We start from the raw sequence: 25,416 nt of genomic DNA, 5'->3' as shown, positions 1-25,416 counted from the left end.
AGATGGGGACATCAAACTTGGAGAGAAACTTAGAAGTAGTTATAGACCATAAGTTAATAATTACATTCAATGCCAAGCAGCTGTAGCTAAAGCAAATACAAATTTGGGATGCTAGCATAATACTGCCCCTGTTTAACTCCCTAGTAAGGCCACATCTGGAATATGGAATTCAGTTCTGGGCACTGCATTACAGGAGGGACATTGCAGTTTTAGAGCACATGCAAAGGTGAGCAACAAAATTGATTAGAGGGATGGAAGGTCTCACTTACCAGGAAAGGTTAAATAAACTGGTCTATTTAGTCTGGAGAAAAGGCGCCTTAGTGGAGATCTAAGTAACACGTATAAATACATCAGAGGGCAATATAAAAGCTTGGCGGATGAGCTTTTTGTTCCTAGGCTTGTGCAGGGGACTAAGGGGCCTGATCTGCCTATGGAGGAAAAAAGTTGTATCCATCTATTTAGGAAAGGGTTCTTTACTGTAAGAGTGATTAAAATGTGTATTGTATTACTACAGGAAGTAGTTGAAATTCTATATATGCATTTAAGGGGGTGCTTAGATGCTTTCCTTGCATTGAAAGACATCCATGGTTATAATTACTAGGTAATTACTTGTGGTTTTGATCCAGGGATTTTATCTGATTGCCATTTGGAGTTGGGAAGAAATCCTTTGAAGCACACTTTAAGTGAAATGATGAGTTAAACAATGCACATATGTATACAGTGCCAATCACACTTAGAACATGACTGCATTGTTTTTCTTTCTAGGGTTAATAATCCAGTGCAAAAACAAATTATTCCTGCAGTCAGATGAAGTTTAATTACTGATAAGAGATCATTCAATAAAACTGTTAGGGAAAAAAAGAAAAAGTTAAATACTTGCCTAAGTACAGGCTTCTCCGATCTGCCTGCAGCCCACCCCTGCAATCCTGCACAATCTTCTTCTTCATGGCTGTGCTCCCGTCCATGTATGAGTGCGGCTGCACTGCGGCCATGGTGGCACGTACCTGCGCAGTGGCACACAGCTGCTTGGGTATGGAGGAAAAAGCCACGCTCATATACAGACGAGAGCATCACCACATGAACATGTTACACAAGCCCTTGTTAAATATTTTTGAAGGGTCCCAGGGCTAAATCGGTGGAGGCAAGAAGGATGGGGGAAGCCTCTGGATTACCCAGTGGTTTCCCTCTATTGAGGTAAGTATCTATCTTTTGGGGTCCTTTCTCTACTCACAGGTACTGTGTAAACATTGTGATAAACTTTGCTGGCAGCAGGGTGGAGATAAGACGTTTAGTATGTTATTATTCTCAGTATTGGAGCTGAAGAGCAGCAGCCGTTGCGAGTGAGACAGTTACATCTTCAGACTTTCTCAAACCTTGAAACCAATACAAGAAAGTGAGATTACAGAAACGTTCTAGACTTAGTTTGAAAAATATTATTGTTTATCTCACCAGTTTATTTTCACCTCAGATCAGAGCCGTTTCTAGACTTTTTGCTGCCTGAGGCAAACTTGTGAGGATGACCCCCCCACCACCACCACCACCGAATTGGAGTGATCGCACAGCACCTGACAATTTGCACCACACGTTATTGCTGCGGTGAGCCCCCCTAAAAACACCCTCAGTATAGGTAGGTAGCCAGGTATAGGTGCCCCCAGTGTTGGTAGCTAGGTACAGTTGCCCCCAGTATAGGTTAGCCAGGTACAGTTGCCCCCCGTATAGGGTGACCAGGCACTCTCTTCACTTCCTGTTTCTGCCTGGTGCTGTCCCCAGACTTCTGCTACCTGAGGAAGTTGCCTCACTTGGCATCATGGGCGGACCGGGCCTGCCTCAGATTCACTTTTGTAACTCTACGCAAGGGTTGCAATACCACATAAAGGGTATCTGCACAGTGAAATATGTTGTACAGATATAAGAGCTGGCCATACCTGGGGGTACTTCAGTGCTACTATAACCTTGGTGGCCCCTAAGCTTCGCTGGCTTTCCATCTATTTTTTTGCTTTCCTACATTGCAACTGCAACCCCCCCCCCCACACACACACACACACACACACACACCCACCCCTGAAAAGCTTCAGAGCAAGGGTGCATGCTCTGTCCTTGCTGCATTCCTCCTTTGATTGTGCTTACAAAGACTGCACAAGAACACAGGTCAAGGCATGTAAATGGAGGGGAGGTTGGCTAAGGGGCTACCAAGCTTATCAGGGCACTAAAGAATCCCCAAGTATGGCAAGCTCTTGTATTTATTTTTAGTACAGGTGTACTTTAAAGCTCATCTAAAGCCTCCCAGCATGCTCACTACAGGGGTTTCCTAGTAGATGCCATAAGTAAAGTGGGTATTGCTAAAAGTTAGGGATTTTTTTAAAATAGGAATTTGTAGAGTTAGGGTTAGTTTACAGTCTTCAGTTGCATTGCAGAATAATTATGCATGCCAACTCACTGCCCATACAATTCTATGGGGCTGTTCACAGTAATGCGTTGTAAATGATCACGATATTCTAACTCACTGCATGCAGGCTTTGTATTAAAGTCTATGTTTATTCTCCATTGCAGTTCACACTCATTATAACGTATGTGTTATGCAAAGCACCGTGAATCCAGCCTTACTGCTGTATGGCAGTGACTGGCTGGAGATCCAGGACCACAGCAATTCTGCTCCCACTGGATACAGTAGTGAACGGCAGTAGGAGCACTAAGAGCTGAGTAGCAAATCCACTGCCAGAGGGCAGGCTGCACATTTCTCATTCTGTCTCAAGTATTGATGTCCAGATGATTTCCTACTACTCAGTTTCACAGCTTGTGTATACCCAATAGGGGTTTTGTCCTGTGCAATGCACCTGTCCCTTGTTTCCAGCAGAGGGCACTCCTATACAAAACTCAGACACCTCTGCAGCTCATATTAAAATATTTGACAAAATACAACATTAATAGCAGACCACAACTGAAATGTCCTTGGTGGCTTTATAACTTTTGAAACAAAATTTGCTTTCCTCAGCACTATGGAGACCTTAAAGGGGAACTGAAGAGGTAGATATATGGAGGCTGCCATGTTTATTTCCTTTTAAGCAATACCAGTTGCCTGGCAGCCCTGCTGATCCTCTGCCTCTAATACTATTAGCCATAGCCCCTGAACAAGCATGCAGCAGATCAGGTGTTTTAGACTTTAAAGTCAGATCTGACAAGACTAGCTGCATGCTTGTTTCTGGTGTTATTCAGATACTACTGCAGAGAAATAGACCAGCAGGGCTGCCAGGCAACTGGTATTGATTTAAAGGAAATAAATATGGCAGCCTCCGTATACCTCTTACTTCAGTTCCCCTTTAAATAAGCCAGTTGGGATTGTAATGGAATTGTTTTAATACTCTAAAATACCAGTCTTATAAAGCACATAATAAGTTTATATACTGAAAGCAGTTCACCCGATTCCATCCACCTAGTTTCCTCATTTGTCTGTCTACTTCAATGCTATTTCTGGTCCCGTAATCATTCTCGGCATAACTGTATGTTTATCCCAGGCATTTCTAGCATATTTTACATGATTTTCCCGCACTGTGTGATTGTATGATCTCATCCTACTAGTGCTTTCACCTATGTGCTATCAGAGAGGACATAAATAGCAATGCATATATGGACGCGGCAGTTTGCACTCCTCTGTCTCCACCTTGGGATTCCCATTACTTGTATGCAATGTATTTTTCACTGACACATCCCACAGTTACCACGAGTGCATAGACCATTACTATCCATCACTGACTCAGGATTTGCTTATACTGGATGTCGCCAGGCTCAAGTACTCAGCGGGAATCTGTACAAATGCTAAAAACTTTCAGACTGTACAAAGTTTATAGTTTTAGATTATGTGCAGCAGCTCTATTCCCTTTGATTGGGAACCGTTTAACTACCAGTGAATGAAGATTACATTTTAATAATCTGCCCCATGTGACTGAGATGTTAACTCTCATTCAAATCCATGCACACTTTAGGGCCTGGATATCTGATAGATCAACAAAATGTAATACAGTAATTTAAGTTCACCTCAGAACCTTCTGTCAAGCCACTCCTACCCTTTGAAACTCTTTTCCACACAGAACTGTTTCATCCCTGGAGGAGTTTAAATCCATATTGTAAAGCTACCTGTTCAGTATGATATTTACAGACATATAGCGGTTTACTTCATGTAATGTATCCTGACGATAGTTACTGAATTGAGACATGCTATTCACAAATGTAGTCTTGTGGGAGAAAAGCTAATTACGTCATTATGTTGCGGATGGGCAACAATGATATTGAAAGAAGAGGTTGTCTGTGAGGTAACCTGCCGTGTCAGCACTCCTATGCAGTGTTTTTCATTGAACACTGGAGGTGAACCACATTTTGCACAGGTGAGACTACCTACTAATCTGGATTTGTGGGCTTTGCTATAATAGAAAATGAAAGTTTAACTTTCCTGTCAAAATAATGGTGTGTTGTGCCAGAATGTGGGTGCATTTGGTAGCCTTTGTGCATTTCTAACCCCTATTGCCAAGATGGCACACTGCTTTGTTTTCACTGCTTAGCTGGATGTTTCAAATGAAGACCGTGAAACTTCACTGCATTTTTTTCTTTCAGTTTATCACCTCCACTAGCAGGAACACTTCAGTCAAACTACCCAGTCTCCAAGAAGTCAGCACTGGAGTAGAAACCTGAAGGGAGAGGGATCTTTCATGCATCAGTAGTGTCAGAATCACACTTTTGAAAAATGCATGCACCATTGGTCGAACATCTGAGCTGCATGCTTGTTCAGAGTCTGTGGCTAAAAGTATTAGGCTAAGTTCACAGTGGGGTATTGCGGTGCGACTTTATTTAAGCATTTTAATGCAGAAAATGCAATATTAAGTCTATGCACTGTTCAGAGTGCATCAGGGGTGATGCGTTCCAATGGACTACAATATCCCAACGCAGTGCATTACCACATAACATGGGTGTAAAGTGGCAGTGAAGTATATTTTCATTGAATGCCTGCTGCACTGTATAGGACACAACGGACACATAACATGCAGCGCAACATTTCCATTCCTGCTTTTACTGGAAATGCAACGCAGCTCCCACTGTGAACCTAGCCTTAGAGGCAGAACATCAGCAGGACAGCCAGGCAATTTGCATTGGTTAAAATGAAATAAATATGGCAGTCCCCATATTGTCTCACGTCAGGTGTGCTTTAAAACATTATCCATCAGTTACATTGATTATTTTAACGTTTTTAAGGTAATACATTTTCAAGTAAAATGGGGGGGTTGAACTATAGCTGGCTGTTATTTGAATAGGTATTCCAAACAGGGTTGCCATCTCATACCTTTAACTACCGGCACATCTAAGTTAGGGCTCGTGCACACCTAGAGCGCTTATGAGCGCTTTTCAAAACGCTAGCGCTCTGAAAAGCGCTTAGCTAATGTATTTGAATAGGATGGATCACACCAGAGCGATGTGATTTTTTTTCCCAAACGCAAACGCGGCTCCTGCAGCATTTCTGAGGCGATTCAGCCTCAGTGTTAAGCATAGGAAAATGGAAAATCGCTCTATAAAACACTAGAATAAAGCGATTTTTTTTCCAAGCGTTTTAGTTGTACACTTGCAGCTCTACTGTACAAAAAATAAAAAATTGCTACACCAAAACGCTCCAAAAATCTCTAAGCATAGCTAGAAAATCGCTAGACACACACTTGCGATTCCGCTAGCGCTTTTAGGTGTGCACCAGCCCTTATACAGGTTCTGGGGCTACTCACACATACATTAATCAGTGCCTAAACTACATCTAACTAGCCACAAGGCATGTAAAATTCAATGTGTCATGTTTGAAGGAATGAGGTGGCAACCCTAATTCCGAAGATCAGAACAGATTTTAACAGTCGTTTATATATAAACTCGGTAAATTATTAAATATTTACTTTTTTTTTTTATATTAGGCCTAGTTTACTGGATGCTTTCCAGACCTTTATGCACTGCATGTAAATATCCCTAAAATGTTCTGGTTTGAATTCCCCTGTGACTTAGTGCCAGCAGATCTGAGAGGCATTTCAGAGCATTATATTTGGTGGCATCCACATGAACGTAGCAAACGAGGTGCAGAGACTGTTCACTGGGAATAAAGCTTGAAAACACGCATTTGAGGACAACCGAAGTGAGAGTGAAATGGAGGCTGCCATATTTATTTCCTTTTAAGCAATACCAGTTGCCTGGCAGCCCTGCTAATCCTCTGCCTCTAATATGTTTAGCCATAGACCCTGATGAAGCATGCAGCAGATCAGGTGTTTGACATTATTGTCACTGCTGCAGCCAAATAGATCAGCAGGGCTGCCAGGCAACTGGTATTGTTCAAAAGGAAATAAATATGGCAGTCTCCTTATGCCACTCACTTCAGTTGTCCTTTATTGCATACATCCGTTTCCAGTCATCCACAGCAGGCTATAGTAAATGTCTGGATAAACTCACACAAATGCAGTATGATGAACCTTGTGTAGGCATGACTCATGGATGGGTGGTAAAGAGGACCTTTATCTTCTCACATTCAGTACTAGAGGTCATGGTTGCAAATGACCATATGTCACAGTTAGTAGCTGCTGTATGGAGCAACATAACTAAGCCAGAGTTTGTATGCAGCCTTTTTATGATTAGCTTCGTGCGATGGCAGAGAGGGATGGCAAATGAGAAATGACATGAGCTTCACATGCTTGGAAGGGCAATGTGCCAGAACCCAGCACTCTCTCCACATTCACTCTACAATTATTGCATCTTAAAGGGCTTTATTGTTCTAGGAAGCTAATAAGATCTAAGATTTAATTCCAAGATTGCTTTTTCTGTGGTATTACACAGATTTCTTTTATGCAAGATGTGGACTTAGGTCAAATTCAAGCTGGCACCCAGAATGAATTATCAGAGGCAGCAAGATCATTGTGAGGTAGACCAGACAGACTGTGCAGCGGATTTACTTATATAATTCCTGTGGATCCATCTGAAAATGGCGCCTGCAAATAATGGCGCACGGTGTTGCCGCTAATCTGTTTGCCGCTTATCGCTATTTATCGTTAAAGCCTTATTGTTGTTTAACGTTAAAGCCTTATTGTTATTTAGCGTTAAAGCCTTATCGTTATTTAGCGTTAACACACAGAACCCTCTCTGTACCTATCCCTAACCCCCCCTGGTGGTGCCTAACCCTAACCACCCCCCTGGTGGTGCCTAACCCTAACCACCCCCCTGGTGGTGCCTAACCCTAACCACCCCCCTGGTGGTGCCTAACCCTAACCACCCCCCTGGTGGTGCCTATCCCTACGACCCCCCTGATGGTGCCTAACCCTAAGACCCCCCTGGTGGTGCCTAACCCTAACACCCCCCTGGTGGTGCCTAACCCTAAGACCCCCCCCCCCCCGGGTGGTGCCTAACCCTAAGACCCCCCCCTGGTGGTGCCTAACCCTAAGACCCCCATCTGGTGGTGCCTAACCCTAACACCCCCCTGGTGGTGCCTAACCCTAACCACCCCACCTGGTGGTGCCTAACCCTAAGACCCCCCTGATGGTGCCTAACCCTAAGACCCCCCTGGTGGTGCCTAACCCTAAGACCCCCCCGGTGGTGCCTAACCCTAAGACCCCCCCGGTGGTGCCTAACCCTAAGACCCCCCTGGTGGTGCCTAACCCTAAGACCCTCCCAGTGGTGCCTAACCCTAACCTTGACAGTGTTACATTAAATCCATTCACCGTTTTGCAGTTAAATAATGTCTGCAGTTTGGCTTATGTAGGGCAATATTGATAAATAATGTTACTGTGGGCAATAACGTCTGCTGTTTGGCAAATGAACGGCACTATTGATAAATAACGTTAGTGTGCACAATAACGTCTGCTGTTTGGCAAATAAACTGCACTATTGATAAATAACGTTAGTGTGTGCCACTATTGATAAATAACGTTAGTGTATGCCGTTTTTCTTCTTTTTTCCCTGTGCGCCATTATTATGCAGCACTAACGATAAATAGCGATAAGCGTATCTTTTTAATGCGGCGCCATTATTCACTTATCCGAATTCCTGTACAGTATAGATGTAGGCAAAGTCAGCTCTAATTATGCAGGAAGGCACTCCGATATGGTTATGCATGTCAAAGCTAACAACCTGTTGGAAGAAGACAGAAGGTTTACTTTAAATGAACTTTCTGCTCCACTTGGCTTCTCATTGGATCGGAGGCAACACGTTGTGACAGAGAAACTGTGCGCCAGGTGTGTACCCAGAAGTCTCACCAAAAAGCAGATGCAAGGACGAGTTATGATGTGCAGGAACACTGTACAAGTGGGATAGATAATAACAGATTTCATAACCTGTTTAGTTGTGAGGTGTGATGAATCATAAACTCATCATTGTGAACTGGAATAAACAGTCTATTGTATGCAAATATGCAGATTTCCCGCTGTCAAAAAATACGCATATCGGGATGTTTGCTACGGAGTTACTGTCATCACTAACTCTGTACATAAGCAGGGATTCTACCTACACCCATTGCAACATATGATAAGCTGGCTTACTGTATCATAGTAGCAGCAGGTTGGTTTGGGTCAGTATATAAACTTAAAGTGACCCTATAGTGTGAGGGATATGGAGTATGCCATAGACCAGAGCTCCCCAACCCTGTCTTCAAGGCCCACCAACAGTACGTTTTGCAGGAAACCACACACAGTCACAGGTGAGGTAATTAGTGTCTTAGCAGAGCTGATTAACTAGCTCTGTGGATTTCCACAAAACATGCACTGTTGGTGGGCCTTGAGGACAGGGTTGGGGAATGCTGCATAGACAGTGGCTTAAAGGAATTGGAGCACAGGATCAGCAGGCAAATGGCAGTGTATCCATGTATATAATAAAAATTTCCAAGCCTTACTTTGGGCAAACACCCCCTCCTGCCCTGCCCCACTCTGATCGGCGGCAGCGATCTGTCCACCCCACACGTCCTCTCCTGACCCACCACGCTTTGATTGGTCCCAGCACTGATTAGATGGTGCGTCCAGCGAGGTGGTTGTGTACTGCGTGCCACCAGCTAGTAATAGGAATAAAATATTTGATTTATTTAAGTATTTACATAGCGCCAACATATTACGCAGTGCTGCACAGAGTATATTGTCTTGTCACTAACTGTCCCTCAGAGGGGCTCACAATCTAGTCCCTACCATAGTCATATGTCTATGTATGTATCCTGTAGTGTATGTATCATAGTCTAGGACCAATATTAGGGAAAGCCAATTACCTTATCTGTATGATTTTGGGATGTTGGAGGAAACCCACGCAGAAACGGGGAGAACAAACAAACTCCTTGCAGATATTGACCTGGCTGGGATTTGAACCGGGACCCAGCACTGCAATGCGAGAGCGCTAACCACTACACCACCCTGCTGCCTGCGCGGCATAAAATATGACAAGCTCCACTTTTGTTCTTTGTACAGGATCATTTTAAACCTGACGGATCATGTGACTTTGAAGTAGCTTGGGAAAGAGAGTATTACCTTTAGCAACAGGCCATACCTTCTTTCTTATGGCGGTCACACATATAACCATTTCACTTTTGATTGAATAACTTTTTTGAACGTAATCAAAATCAAGCGTACTTTGTTAATAATGATTTGCTCTAATCCTTTTTTCTTCAGAGATTAAAAGGGAAACCAGAAACTCTCCCAGGAAAAAAAATTAAAACACTAAAGTGTTTTCACTTCATTATGAGAAAGTTACAATTGTTTATTCAATTTTGAATGGAAATAGAAGTAACAATAAAAGTGACATCTTCAATCTTTTTCAATTGCTAACACATTGTGTTAGCAATTGAAAAGGATTGAAGATGTCACCTGAGGTGAGAGGGATATGGAGACTGTCATATGTATTTCCTTGTAATCAACTCAAATTGCCTGGCTGTCCTGCTGATCCTCTGCCTGTAACTCCTTTAGCCATAGACTCTGAACAAGCATACAAATCCGATGTTTGGCTGAAGTTCAACTGGATTTGCCACATGCTTGTTTATATGTTTAATTCAGACACTACTGAAGCATGAAAAATCAGCAGGATGTCAGGCAACTGGTATTGTTTAACCACTTGCCGACCGCGCACTCATACCGCGCGTCGGCAAAGTGGCAGCTGCAGGACCAGCGACGCAGTTCTGCGTCGCTTGCTGCAGGCTAATTAATCAGGAAGCAGCCGCTCGCGCGAGCGGCTGCTTCCTGTCAATTCACGGCGGGGGGCTCCGTGAATAGCCTGCGGGCCGCCGATCGCGGCTCGCAGGCTAAATGTAAACACAAGCGGAAATAATCCGCTTTGTTTACATTGTACGGCGCTGCTGCGCAGCAGCGCCGTAAGGCAGATCGATCGGCGTTTCCAGGCCAATCAGCGGCCGGGGATCGCCGCCATGTGACGGGGACAGCCTGCTAGAGGGGAAAGGTATGAGAGGGAGGGGGGGAATTTCGCCACGGAGGGGGGCTTTGAGGTGCCCCCCCGCAACACCCAGGCAAGGCAGGAGCGATCAGACCCCCCCAGCACATCATCCCCCTAGTGGGGAAAAAAGGGGGGCGATCTGGTCGCTCTGCCTGCACCCTGATCTGTGCTGGGGCCTGCACAGCCCACCCAGCACAGATCAGCTAAAACAGCGCTGGTCCTTAAGGGGGGGGTAAAGGGTGGGGTAAAGGGTGGGGAAATAAATATGGAAGTCTCCATATCACTCTCGTGTAAGTTGTCCTATAAAAAACTGCCATGTCTATGGACTTCATTGTGATCAATTTAGATGCAACTTTCCAAACTGCTATCCATAACAAACTGAGCGTCATATTTTGTTCAAGTTGCAACGGAACCTTATTTGTGTATATTCTCTTTCTAGTTTCCTGACCGGCTGCTTTGGGGAGGCTCTCCTGATCTATGCGGAGAGGACAGGGGCATGAAGAAGGTGAAGATGCTTGTCGGATGATGATGAGCCAATTTGCAGTTTTGGGAAACACCGGATGTCAATGACTGAGATGTATGGTCCTGCCACACATGCAGAGCCTCACAGCAGCTGTATATCTCTAGCACAACTGCTGCTAATGTTACTCTGTGAAGTGTCTGATTACTGTTAGGCCCGGGGCCTGCTTCTGCAATCGTGCAAGCCCTTTGTGTTCAGGGATCTCTTAAGGGGCCCATACACTGGTCGATTTCAGCCATTGATCGATCGATTCTATAGAATCGATCGAAAATTGATTCTTTCAAATCTATCAATCGATTGAATTGTGGCCGATTTCAATTGATTTTGATGGATTTGATCTATCTGACAGGATGGAAGATCTAGGTCGATCTGCTGCTGCCAGCAGATCGATGGCCCATAGAGTTGCATTGGATCTAATGGTCCAATAATGCATTTAGATCGATTTCCAATAGAATGCATTCGGAAATCTATTGGAAATCTGTTCCTGATATGTGGCACACATCAGATAGATTCCTGTCAGATTCGACTTGACAGGCATCTGACAGAAATCTATCTGATGGTCGAATCTGCTGCAAATCTATAAGTGTATGGCCGCCTTTACGTGATTTCTATGGCGATCAGAAATGCTGTACAATCTATTGCCCACAATTGTACATCGCTTCTAATTTGTGGGGAGTTTGCAACCTGTGGAAATAAAGTTAAAATTACTTACTGAGCTTCCCGGGGTTAATTTCTGCCAATGTCTGGTGCAAAGCCCCACCCTCTGGTATAAGAGGTCATAGGTGCTTCTCTATTTCCTTTTTATGAGAAGTGACCTCTTGTGCTAGGGGGAGGGGATTACATGTTAGAAGCCGGACTTCAAGAGCAAGTAGCAAGGGCAAGTAGTTTAAACTTTATTTAGCGTTAAAATTTTCCACAAAATCGCTGCAAAATCACTTTTGAAATGTGATTCAAAAGCAATTTTGTAGCACTCCTATCTTTTGCAGTGAAATCACTCCAAGAATTCTGCAGGACCCGCGATTGTGATCTGGCCAAATCTGATGCTCCATAGATTTGTATTGTAAGAACGATGATCTATGCCTGCTGCAGCACATCTACAATACAAGCTCATGCTTGTAGCTGCTGGAGTGACACTAAAGCAGCCCATACACTCAGCCGATTTTCTGGCCGACCGATCGATCCCGATCGATCGATCGATTGATCGATTGCAAATCGGTTGGCCAATCGACCGATCGATGGCCGATTTCGATCGATTTCGATGGATTTCCATCGAACTTGCAGGGTGGAAAATTTAGGTCGATCTGAAGAGATTGCTTATCAGTTTGCATTGGCCTTAATGGAAATCTGATGGCAAAAAAATGCCATCAGATCGAATTTCAATAGATTTCAAACTGAAATCTGTTGGAATTCTATCCTGGTAAAAAATGTTCTAAAAACGCATCAGATAGACCATCAGATGCATTTCTTATCTATCTGCTGCCAATCTGACGAGTGTATGGGCACCTTTAGCAGCAACTCCATTGGATAAGATTAGTAGCAGTTGCCAGTGGTTTATGTGTTTTAGCATAGCCTTTACTGTATACAATGCATATAAATCAAGATTATACATTTATGCTAAACATAATTAGCTGCTGAATTCAGCCATCCAGTGTGAAGTACAGCAACCCTTAATATCCAGTGGCTGATATTCCTAGTCTGATCTGACTTCAGTAAGTTAATGCACTTTCCACATAATCATTGTTCCTTGCATTGTTGGATAAGCTGGTTGGGCAGTATGTTGTTGCTAGGTAACATCAAGCTTACATAATGCAGCATGTACTTGTATGAATGTGATGATCAGTTACACAGGACTGTCATAGTAACAAAGTAAAGGGACATGTAATCTGTCAGTGTTATCACTCCTTTTACACAGAAAAATGTTAGCAGTTTACTCCATAGGCTGCACAGAAAACACTGACTTTTAAATTGTTTTATCTGCTTTCAAATATTTTACTGTAATCATTCTATGTGTCATTAGGTGCAGATGCCAGTTTTTATGGCTGAAGCCATACCTAAATTATTCCGTCCAATCACAAACGGCCAACTTTATAATTGCACTTCAAGAGCTGATCCAAAACAGGAGAACAATGTGATAAAAATGTACTGTTACCTTTAAGGTGGCCATACATCTATCGACTTGACAGTTGTTCGACAATCCGAGCCAATAGCATGCCCGATCAACGATGCGACCAACTTCAGGCCGAAATTGGTCGTATGTATTGATCGGACATGACGCAAGATGTCAGGCCATCATGGTTGATCGGGTGCGCAGCGGTAACGGTGTGTAATATTGGGAGGAGTGATGAACTAGACAAAGCTCCCGGTGCTATTTCCCCCCCCAATGTAAAATCCAAGTCCACCGCTGGCTCTAGACTCCATCTACAATCTGCATACACACGTGCCCCACATGGTTGCCGGAGTAACGTGGGAAGGTGTGTGACATAATGCAGCCACATATACGCCGGCAACCATGTAGAGGTGCATGTATGCAGATTGCAGACAGAGCCCGGAGCCAGTGGCAGATACGGACAGGTAAAGTATACTGTGGAGAGGAAAGGGGGGGGGGGCAGCGGCGGATACAGCGTCACAAGGCCAATTCCGGTATCGGCCTGTAGTGTATGGGCAGGCAACAGATCTCTCTCTCTGAATGAATCTCATCGGAGAAGAATCTGTCTCGTGGTCGATCTGCCTATACATTGCCTGATGTATGGGCACCTTTAGTATACACATTTGCCAATGACTGATTGGCACTAGTTTAATAACGTAATGAAAGACTTGTATAACTCTAAATGGTGCACATCGCATATCTCTATACAATGGGCATGATTCACAAAGCTTTTTCACCTGTTTTCACCTTATCTATACTATTACAATTTTAAGCTTCCAAAGAGTAAAAATACAATATAATTAAGGTAAGAAAAGTAATATTGAAATTAAGTTAATCAGGAACAACTTACTGAGTGATTATTTTGCTTGTAAATCTGCTGAATGGTTATTTTTATGGATTAGGTGATGAATAAGACATTTATGAGAAGTTTTGTGAAGAGAGCCCATTGTGTCTACACCTCACAAGCTTATCGGTGTGCAAAGTGCAGTAACCCACAACCACCAATCAGATTTATTGAATGATGTTCAGACGTACATCATTAAAATGTGAATTCTGATTGGTGGTCGTTTCTTCTAGCACAGTAGGCTTTGCTTTACTGGATAAGCCTTGTGGAGTCAAGCGTCTGCCATGTTCAGTTTATTGTGCTACTTTATGTAAACATTACATTGAGAGTCCATTAATGGTTCAGTGTTATATGTTCCTGAATATAAGTTAAAATTAAATAAATGATTTTTTTACATTAGTCTGTTTATCTTTATTTGAAGCATTTCAGTAGGAAATATTAGTATTAATGAGCATGCATTAGGATGGGAAAATGACATGATTATGTACAGTTTGTGCACAGTACTGTTCTCTGCAGGTACAGACAGTGCTTGATACCCGGGTTCTGCCAGTTCTGTGAGTACTGGAAACCCCAAGAGATATACACATCCATGCCCCCTGAATGCCAAGCACCCCAAATAGTAGTGATACCCTAGCAGAGGCTAGTGTTCCTCATTTAGGTGTTGTGCTGATCTGTTATGTGCTTTTGCATGCACTGGAAGTTAAAGTGGAACTATAGGCAAAATATCCCCTCTCCACCAAGATTAGCCACGCTGTAAAGCCTTGTACACACGTTAAATAAAAGTAATTTGAGACAGATGTCACCATTTTGGATGACAATCGTAATAAAAATGTAGCCAAACTACACAACTGATATTGAGTATTCAGCCCAATCCAACTCGCAGATCAATTTAAAGGACTATTGGGAGATATTGTGCAGTCGGCCAGTGTGTACAAGTCGTTCAAACGACATTGGTCCAGAGCATGCATGCATGTCCTGTGAAACGTCACTTCCGCTTGCATGTGCAGTTCTCCAACAACTTAATGGTTTGGAATATCCATGTGTGTGTAGGTCTGTATGTTTAGCCACTTGAGGACCCACCCTTTACCCCCCCTTAAGGACCAGTGCTGTTTTAGCTGATCTGTGCTGGGTGGGCTGTGCAGCCCCCAGCACAGATCAGGGTGCAGGCAGAGCGACCAGATCGCCCCCCTTTTTTCCCCACTAGGGGGATGATGTGCTGGGGGGGTCTGATCGCTCCTGCCTGCCTGGGTGTTGCGGGGGGGGGGCACCTCAAAGCCCCCCTCCGCGGCGAAATTCCCCCCCTCCCTCTCATCCCTGTCCCCCCTGGCAATCTGGGCTGCACAGGACGCTATCCGTCCTGTGCAGCCAGTGACAGGCTGTCCCCTGTCACATGGCGGTTATCCCCGGCCGCTGATTGGCCGGGGATCGCCGATCTGCCTTACGGCGCTGCTGCGCAGCAGCGCCGTACAATGTAAACAAAGCGGATTATTTCCGCTTGTGTTTACATTTAGCCTGAGAGCCGCGATCGGTGGCCCGCAGGCTATTCCCGGAGCCCCCTGCCGTGAATTGACAGGAAGCAGCCGCTCACGCGAGCGGCTGCTTCCTGATTAATTAGCCTGCAGCTGCGTCGCTGGTCCTGCAGCTGCCACTTTGCCGACGCGCGGTATGAGTGCGCGGTCGGCAAGTGGTTAAACTATGTCGCTTGAGAGACATCACTTGCTTGTGTTTGCTGCCTTTTATATAGCGTGTGAGCAAACCTTTAGAACTTACAGAGACAAACAGTTGTTTGCTAGATCATTACTGAAAAGGTTATCAGATCATGTTTCAGGCCTGGAACCCACTAGAGCGGATTTTTTTTAGCTTTTAAGGAGCACTTTAAATCGCTAGCGATTTCCCTAAACGTTCTGCCAATGTAAATGGATGCAACACACACACGCTCACTCCCAGCTAAAGCAATTTCTCACTTTTATGTGGTCAGCAGGTGCCAGTCAGCCAATCAGGTGTACTGTCATACACCCTTTGCCTGCCATACCAAATCTAGCAGGAATTGCATAAATTATGTAGCATTCAGGTGGGAGGCTTCGGTTGGACGTAATCATAGATTACATTGCTAGCAGGGATGCCCCGAGCAGGCAGGTCTCCCACACGGTCCCCTCCCTAACCACTCACCTGTTAACGGCATCCTGGAAGCTGCCCTACACCACCATGCCATACCCAGAGGAAAGTGCAGCTGAGCCCTGGACCATCACCAGGGAATTCACCCCCCCACTGCCTCTGAACTGAATGCTAACTGCAACACACACAATTGCTCACTGCGCCACCTGAATGCTACCTAATTTATGCAGTTCCTGCTAGATTTGGTACGGCAGGCAAAGGGTGTATGACAGTACACCTGTTGGCTGACTAGCGCCTGCTGACCAAATTGCTCTAGCTGGGAGTGAGCAATTGTGAGTGTACACCAACATGTTAAACAGTGAAAGATGAGTCTTCATGAAACGCTGTCAGGAAGTATTAATGTGTCCGCTTTCATTTATGCTTCATTTGCAACAAATATGCATGGTGGCTTTAGAGAGTTAATTTATACAGGCCATGAAATGAAATTGTTATGACATGGAAGTAACAGTAATCTATTAATGTCATGGTTCACAGCATCTGCAGATGGCAAACTGTGTGCTTTCTACACTGGATACCATAAAGCCAGGACTGTCATCTATTATGTGCATGTAAGAGGGGTGTTCAAAAAGTTAATGTTCAGACTCCGTTCCAGATAACACAGACACTTTACATAAATGTGCTGACCATTCATTACATTGCATACAAAACAAAAGCAAACTTTTATAACTTTTTTTAATAGACCCTATGCTGAATGAATAGGTGCGTTGTGAAATGTAAGTACTAAATGTGTGTGTACACACAATGCATATCGCCTGAATGGATCTGGACTAGATCCCTTGGAAGACTGTTTGGGAGCCAAGGGCTGTACAGACGCCTCGCTCTGCTATAGTCACCACAACTTGCAATTGTGGCCGGGAACATCGTCCTGAAACAAGAGAAACCTTTCCTCAATTTTCCACACCTCTTTTCCCGTCTGTTGATATGGAGGTCACTTCCATTTTAATATCCAGCGCTCCAGATCTTTAAATGAGCTTGGGGGACACCGATACACATGCTTGATTGTCTTCCAAGAATCCCTCCCCCCCCCCCCCCCCCCCCCCCAACCAAAAAAAAAAAATGAATAATAATTTGGAATTTCATCTAGGCATACTGGGTCAACATAATCAGTCATCCATTAGAAGCTACCATTTGCCTGAAAATAAGGCCTACCACAAAAATAAGTTCTAGCATAAACAGAGCAGAGTCAAAGCATCTAAGCTGCAAGCTCATTCTGAACCAATGACTAAGAGCTTGTTCACACTAAGCGATTTCGCTCTTTTTTAAGCGCTGTTGATTTTAAAAATCGCCTTAACGCCGCTAGTGCAATGGTCACTTATGCTTTCTATTTAATTGCAAACGCGGCTCCTGCACTATTTTTTGAGCGTTTGTGTTCAATAGAAAGTATAGGAAAATCGCAACGCGCTTGAAAAAGTGCTTTGAATTGGGATTTCCTGAGCACTTTTATGAATAAATACATTTTATTTATTCATTTCAAAGAGTTATTTATTCATTCAAAGAGTGTAAAAAATCATAGCTCCACAAAAGCACAGGGAAAAGTGCTCACCAAATCACCAGCGCTTGCAATTTGTAATGTGACCAAGGCCTTACAGTTTTATACTAGGTACACACAAGATTTGCTGACAGATTTACTGTCAGATTGATTATTTCCAACATGTCTGATCTAATTTCTGATCAATTTTCCAATCACTCCTATGGAGAATCGATCAGAAAACGATTGGAAATGGATCAGAAATCAGATTGGACATAATCGATGTGACAGTAAATCTCAGCGTGTGTACCTAGTATTAGAGACACAGCATCAGCACAGAAGTCAGGAAACTAGCCTTGTTTATAAGGTAATGAAGATGGCAGCCTCTATGTATAATAATTGTACTCGCACTTAAAGAGGAACTCCAGTGAAAATGTAATAAAAAAAGTGCTTCATTTTTACAATAATTATGTATAAATGATTTAGTCAGTGTTTGCCCATTGTAAAATATTTTAAATCCCTGATTTATATTCTGACATTTATCACATGGCGACATTTTTACTGTTGGCAGGTGATGTCAGTGGAAGTAGCTGCTGCTTGCTGTTTTGCCAGTTGGAAACAGCTGTAAACAGCTATTTCCCACAATGCAGCAAGGTTCACAGACAGGAAACTGCCAAGCGTACGTAACCCAGATTTTCTGTGTGGGAGGGGTTTCACCACAATATCAGCCATACAGCGCCCCCTGATGGTCTGTTTGTGAAAAGGAATAGATCTCATGTAAAAGGGGGTATCAGCTACTGATTGGGATACAGTTCAATTCTTGGTCGGAGTTTCTCTTTAAGGTTCCCTTTGATAGTTAGCTAAGGACAATCTTGGTGTATAACTGATGTCAGGAAGAACCTGTATATATGATAGATTGTGACTTGGAATGGTTATTTGAAATGCCTGTATATAGTTTTACTTTGGATTATTTAACCAATATGAAGCCCAGCCAGAGCCTAAGAAGCTTCTGTTAGAAAAAAAAAACCAAAAACCTGAAACATGAATGTATGACCTAAATGTGTTCAGGATGCTCAAAGAATGAACAGGAAAACGTTCAGGGTTATCTTCAAGATAGCATGACTTTTCAGCGCTGCTGCTGGCCGTGTGTATGGCGTGCCAGACACAAGCTAGACATCACGCCAGGAACAGAAGAATACATTCCATTTAACTTAATGAACAAAGCCAGGACAAAATATTGCTGCACAAAAGAAAGAGGTTTAAATAATGCCATTGTGTCAGATAGCTTCATCCACAGAAGGCCCACTTACATCAAAGTAAATATTTCTTATACACCGTCTCAAATGCAAGAAATACTAAAGGCCATAAGTACTTACAAGTGCATATCGGCTCTGCTGTGCAGTAGCTCCCTGAATAGAAATATACCTTGCTTATTTTTTTGCAGAATTTCAAATGTTCTATACCAGCATTTCTCCACATTACGCCAGCATGTACCTCTTCATGAACGATGTTTGCAGACACAATAGTTAGGAATACTAAACCGTACAAATGCTTTTCAAAATGTACTTCATGCTTTTAATTAAAGGAGTACTGTAGGGGGTAGGGGGAAAAAGAGTTGAACTTACCTTTGGGCTTCTAATGGTCCCCCGCAGACATCCTGTGCTCGTGCAGCCACTCACCGATGCTCCAGCCCCGCCTCCGGTTCACTTCCAGAATTTGCAATTTTTAAGATGGAAAACCACTAGGCCCGCACAGCCGCGTCCTCGCTACTGCTGACGTCACTAGGAGTGTATTGCTCAGGCCCAGCACAGTCTGGGCCTGCGCAGTATGCTCCTGGTGACATCAGCGGGAGCAAGGAAATGGCCGAGCAGGCACAGTGGTTTTCCGACTTTAAAGTCAGAAATTCCAGAAGTGAACCGGAGGCGGGGCTGGAGCATCGGTGAGTGGCTGCGCGGGCACAGGATGTCTGCTGGGGACCATTAGAAGCCCCCGGTAAGTTCAACTTTTTTTGTTTCCCCTACCCCCCTATAGCTGTCCTTTAACTAGCAATATTTTTATTAGTTTTATTCATTCAGGCTTATTTATACATGAATATTTTTTAATCCCAAAACTCATTGTAATTGACTATGACAAGTACCCCCTAAATTTAACCCAACTGCCCCCAGGGGTGCTGGGGGAAAACCTACATTCCACATGGACGTCAGCACTGCATGGATCTTTGTTGTATGGCTCTCCCATTGGCGTTGAGAAGCACATGGCATGGCAATATTACCTGTAGTTACGTGCAGAAGTACCACAAGATCCGCTAGTAGCATGATCCATGGTACTCTAGTAGCGCAACAGCTACTATGGTAACGAGCACATGGAAAAGAAAAATTACCGGCTAGTGAGATAAATTACAGACATGAGTGGTAAATACCTTAAGAAATGTCAATTTACAAAGCTTAGAGTATGTAGTAAATCAAGTAACAATGTTTGGCATTTATCTCCAGTCTGGAGCTGTCAGTAAGGAACAGTTAGCCTGTGGTAGAATGTTAGAGGCAAAGGAGCCAGCCAATAGGAGGAGCCATACTATCTAACTCCTCACCCCATTAGTGCCAATGTACTGCCAGGCAGGACATCTGTAAGTAAACAAACAGTAGTGTGTAATCATTGTATCAGTAAGCAGCCTCTTTCCTGAACATCTGGACATCCTTTGGGAGGCAGGAGGGGGAGAGGGTTGCCGTTCCTGCCTCGTTGATCCTGGCTGATGAGGCTGAGCTGGGGGTGCTCGGGTATTGATACAGGGTCAAGACCATTGGCCATATGCAATTCACTTTTTCTCCTGAGTTTTCTCCTTGGTGATATTTTCACACCTTGTCATAAAAAGTCTTTTATACCACCAGCAAGCAAGAAAATATTCAAAGTAAATTTTGATAGCACTTTTCACCTAGTACTTTTTCAATTGTAAAATGCTCAAAAGAGAGTATACAAATTATTTCCTAGGAGATAACTCATGAGAAAAATGTAATTGCATATGGGCCCATGGCTTCTGGCAAGAACCTGGAGTGAGTGCGGGGGCTGCCTCCTGCTGTGCTGTCTCCTCAAATCCATGTGTCAGCAGCTCTGACTCCGTTTTATGCTCCTGGCTGATCCTCCTTAAGCTGATGAGGCAACTCAAGTGCAGCATGGAGGGGGATGGCAGAGGCCGCACTGCTGCTCTAGAGGAAGGTCCAGGCTACTGCACTAACAGTGCTGCGGACACCAGGCCTTGACCCTGCAGCGATCCCCAACCCCAGCGCATCCTCATCAGCCTGGACCAGGGAGTTGAGAACGACAGCCCCTTCCCCCTCTGGGCTCCAACTGGACATCCAACTGCTCAGTAAAGAGGCTGACTTTCTGAACAGATTCAAACTTCGTTCAAAATTTTTCCAAATGAGTGAAAAAAAAATCTCTGCTTGTTTTTTTCCCAAATGGCCCTTGTGAATTGAGGTCCATGTTTTAGTCTGATAGCATATTCTGCTCCTGTGGGAAAATTAGCCAGCCCAGGACCTGAGAACAAGAAAGCAACTGGGAGAGTTGCAAAAAGTGGAGACTACTGGGACAAGTATAAAGGGGAAAACTGAGGAGAGATGAGTAAGTGAAGTACTGGGAATTTTGTGAGGCTTACATATGCTTTATGACCTTACAGCCTGGGTTACTACGAATTTGGTAAGCATATATTAAGCTTAGTGGTTGGCACATCGTGTGCTGAACACAGTGGTGTGCTACTCATGGGGTCCGGGAACATTGCACTGAATTATTTGTTGGATTTTTGAGCATGTTCTGAGGAACATTTGTGTTTGGCTGCAGCTAATATCCTAGGACCTAGATGAACCTTATTGTGAATTGTTGTACTGATGTTATTGCTATATTGTATTTGGCATTTGCTAGTTCATGCAAATTTACTACCATGTGCATTTTAAAAAAATGGCTGTCTGAACTACGGCTTAAAAAACAATCCAGTCCAGGTCTGTTATATCACTTCTACTGGTGTGTGCCAGCTTTCTGCTGATCAATGTGATAAAAACTATTTTGCAGTGAACGAATGTGCTATGACCATAAAACATGACAACTCCAAAGGACTGAATACTTTTTGCAGGCATTGTAGCTTCTGTCCTTGGATGCTCTGTTTTCTCATTCATGTCTACAAAGTGTCTATGCTAGGGGAAGCTCATTGTTCTGGGGAAGCGGCTAGAAATGTCATGTGCCACAAGGTAAAGATCCAGGACTTCACCTGGGTTTGAAACAACTATTTTTAATATATATTAAATGTATATGTTACGGCCAAACCCAGAAATCGGCCAATTCTAGAATTGGCCGGCCGTTTCTAGAACTAGCCGATTTGACATCGGCCAAAGTCCAAAATGCTGGCAATTTCTGACATTGGCCGGCCAGTTCTAGAACTGGCCAAAGTCAGTCGGCCAAAGTCCAAAACGCACAAATCCCAGAACATCCTGGGTCCTGTCCCGCACCATGAATGGCACTCGGAAATTCCTCTCTGCTCTGAAAGATGCAGCATAATAATCTTTTTAAAGAAAAGCATTTCTTAGTTACAGCTGATACAAATCCTGCAATAAATCTGCAGTGTGTCTACATCCTGCTTTCTTGGGAGCACACATATTAACATCCTGTGCTTTTAAATTAGCTGCTCTGCTGTGGCAGTCAGGTGACACAGCGGAGAGATCAAATTACAGTGGTGATTAGTCACAGATGAGGGGGGGATGCATGGCTGGGGGTGCTTTGCTGGGCGCTTTGCATGGCTGGGGGCTTTTCTGGGTGCTTTGCTTGGCTGGGGGTGCTTTTTGGGGCACTTTGCATGGCTGTGGGTGCTTTGCTGGGGGGCTGTGCATGGCTGTGGGTGCTTTGCTGGGAGGCTGTGCATGGCTGTGGGTGCTTTGCTGGGGGCTATGCATGGCTGTGGGGGTCTTTGCTGGGTGCTTTGCATGGCTGTGGGTGCTTTGCTGGGGGGCTGTGCATGTCTGTGGGGGTCTTTGCTGGGTGCTTTGCATGGCTGTGTGTGCTTTGCTAGGGGGCTGTGCATGGCTGTGGGTGCTTTGCTGGGGGGCTTGTGATTAGTGACAGAGGAGGGGGAATTAGACAGGCTAAACTCTCTAAAGTGGACAGGCAAAACTCTCTAAATACATACAGGGTGCTTTTCTATGTTTTCCTTTTACCCTGTGCAAGAGTTCAGGTCCACTTTAACGTGGCATGGAGAGCTGTGAGGGCAGCTGGCAGCATACAGGCCAGCCCTGGGTCCCTGCAGGAGAGGTGTGAGGAGGACTACGGGGAAGGCGGCAGCAGGGACAGCGCGTACTTGCAGAGTGGGGATAGATGGAGTGGCCGAGCTGGAGAAGGAAGGCGGCGGTGAAATCGGCTGCAGCCGGCAGCATACAGGCCAGCCCCGGGTCCATCAAGGAGGAGGGTGATGACGACTATGGGGAAGGTGGCGGCAGCAGCAGCGACACAGCAGGGAACTGCAGAGAGCTGAGCGGGGATAGCGGGACACTTGCAGCAGTAGGGAGAGGTGAGCTTCGGGACTTGGCCAGCCACGTTAAGTCACAACGCGTTCTGGCCGGCCAAAGTCCGAAATTCTTAGTCGTTACTTACTTTGGCCGCATGAGCCGGCCACTTCGCATTCTGACCGGCCAGAACCCGAAGTGGCCAGACTTCGGGTTCTGGCCGTAACATATATATGAATTGCTTTATAAACTGTGTTTACCAGGTAACACATGCGTTTAGAGGCAGTGAAGCACTTCCATTGTACTGTATGGTTGTACCGCACATTTAGCACATGATGCAACATTTTGGCACCTTTGCATTGCGATGGTATCACACTGTGAAATGACCCCAATAGGTAACATACAGCATCAAAGTCATTGCCCATTCAGTAGGGAAACCGTACAAAAATCCATAAAGCTAGAAAGTGCTGATAAATAGCCATAATGCCGAGAATATGGGAGAATAGAAAGGTGGCCAACCAATCCACAAAGGGCGCAGCATCTACACTCCAGCCTTCCAACAAGCAGAGCAGCATGTGGATGAACAACATTAGAATAGTTCCTGCTATTAGGCAGAGCCTCCGCCTCAGAACCCATTGTGACATGTTTACCACCTTTCTGAGACAGTCAGAACAAAATGAGCTGAAATAGAAATATTCTTTTATATCTGCATAAAAATTGAGTTTCCCATGGTGAGGCCAGAGCTCACCTGCAATAATGGTTGTCTAAAATCATAATTCTTCATCATTCATGAGCTTGTTTACCCTGTAAACACACTGTCTGGTTATACCTACTATCAGATCCTTAATGACCATTACTGATCACAATGCTATTTTAAACCCCCACCAACCAATTAAAGTTGCTCCCTCACCCCCCTTCATAACAACAGAACACATACCTAGCCTCAAGGCTAGAGATGTGTCTGTACTGCATCGTTCACTGAATTGTCATCCGAGATCATTTCCCAAGCCCCGATGGGTGTCAATTCTGGCATGTGTGTACTTAGCTTTAGGGAGGGTGGGAGTGAGCTATAGCTGTACCTGGAAACAATAGCAATCATGCATGGTTTTCCAGCATGCCTAATTAGCAGTCGGCAAGCATTTGGGGGGAGAGGGGGTCACCTGTACACACTTGGAAAAGGCATCCCAAACAATCATGAACAATTATTTCACGCAATAGGAATTGCAAGTGTTTATGGGCCTTTACTCTGAGAAGTCTTCTGTCATAATAATAAATAAGTCCAGGTTGATAATGTGAGTGTTACAGCAATATGAAAAGAACTAGAAGTTCAGGACTTGGTCCTGCAGGTAGGTGTGCTACTAAGACCCCAACACTGATCTCGTTAACACAATCTGGATTAATTGCACAAATGTAAAAAAGAGCCTTCTTCTTTTTCCATGCTAGAGTGCCGTTAAGCAGCTTCTTATGTAGTGAATTATAGGCTCTCACTGCCGGCAGGAGGCATTTGGAACCAGGGAATTTCCATTACTATAAGCAGCACAGCTGAATTACATGTTTTTGGAAGGTGCAGTCATAACAAGGGTGACTTCGAGGCAAACATGGTCATGTCATTTAACCCACAGGCTGGGAACAGTCAGAGGCCGTAGGGTTGCAGGCTGTCTATACATCAGTGTATGTAAATTATAATGCTTATAGATTAGTCCTTTGAGTTGTGCGCTCCCTCCATGAATCACAAAATTCCAGATGGAAGACCATCTCTATGGACATCAATCCAAATTGTTTAAATCAAAAGCAGTGAGCTGTGAATACACCTGCAGTACCATGCAGAGAGAATGTGAATGAAGATACACAGCAGATTACACTATAGGCCTATTCCGTAAGGACTGAGCATTTTACAGAGATGGGCCAGCTCTACTATTAAAGATGGCAAGATTATGATTGGTCATTTACACCACTTCCATATAGTTTGAGTGCTTACCTGTACAATCTGTTCATAGTATTCAAAATTTTACCAATCAAGACCGGATGTGTGTATGCACTTATCCATTCAAGAGAGAAGGATTAACATCTTGGCCAATTATTTTCTTTCAAATCCCCCCCCCCCCCCCCCCAATTATAGTTACCATAATAAAACAGTGACAGCATTTAAAAATACATAGTTGCCTTAGGGACTCAGCGTTTTTAATATGTACAGTGCGAGAATTACTGTTACTTTTGCAAATAAGGGCTTGTCATTGTTGATATAGTATAAACAAAAAAAACACAGAAAAGATACTTTATTTCCAAATAAAAACCAGAGTTCGTACCTGCTAACGATGTTTTGAACAATCCTTCAGGGCAAGAAGAGATCTCGCTCCT

General features: G+C 44.1%; 1 protein-coding gene across 1 annotated transcript in view; it reads left to right on the top strand.

Moving 5' to 3' along the window:
* TMEM241 (transmembrane protein 241) overlaps positions 1 to 14,334 on the top strand; it is a 174,599-nt gene extending 160,265 nt beyond the window's left edge. The window contains exon 15 of the mRNA XM_068237258.1: positions 10,865 to 14,334. Within this exon, the coding sequence (XP_068093359.1) occupies positions 10,865 to 10,925 (61 nt within the window). The 3' untranslated portion in view covers positions 10,926 to 14,334. The remainder of the gene's footprint in view (positions 1 to 10,864) is intronic.
* The last annotated feature ends 11,082 nt before the right edge of the window (positions 14,335 to 25,416 follow it).

Source organism: Hyperolius riggenbachi, chromosome 5, assembly GCF_040937935.1.
Source record: "Hyperolius riggenbachi isolate aHypRig1 chromosome 5, aHypRig1.pri, whole genome shotgun sequence".
NCBI classification, from domain to species: domain Eukaryota; kingdom Metazoa; phylum Chordata; class Amphibia; order Anura; family Hyperoliidae; genus Hyperolius; species Hyperolius riggenbachi.
The sequence above is the reverse complement of the archived record's forward strand: the minus strand, read 5'-3'. Positions and strand labels throughout refer to the sequence as shown.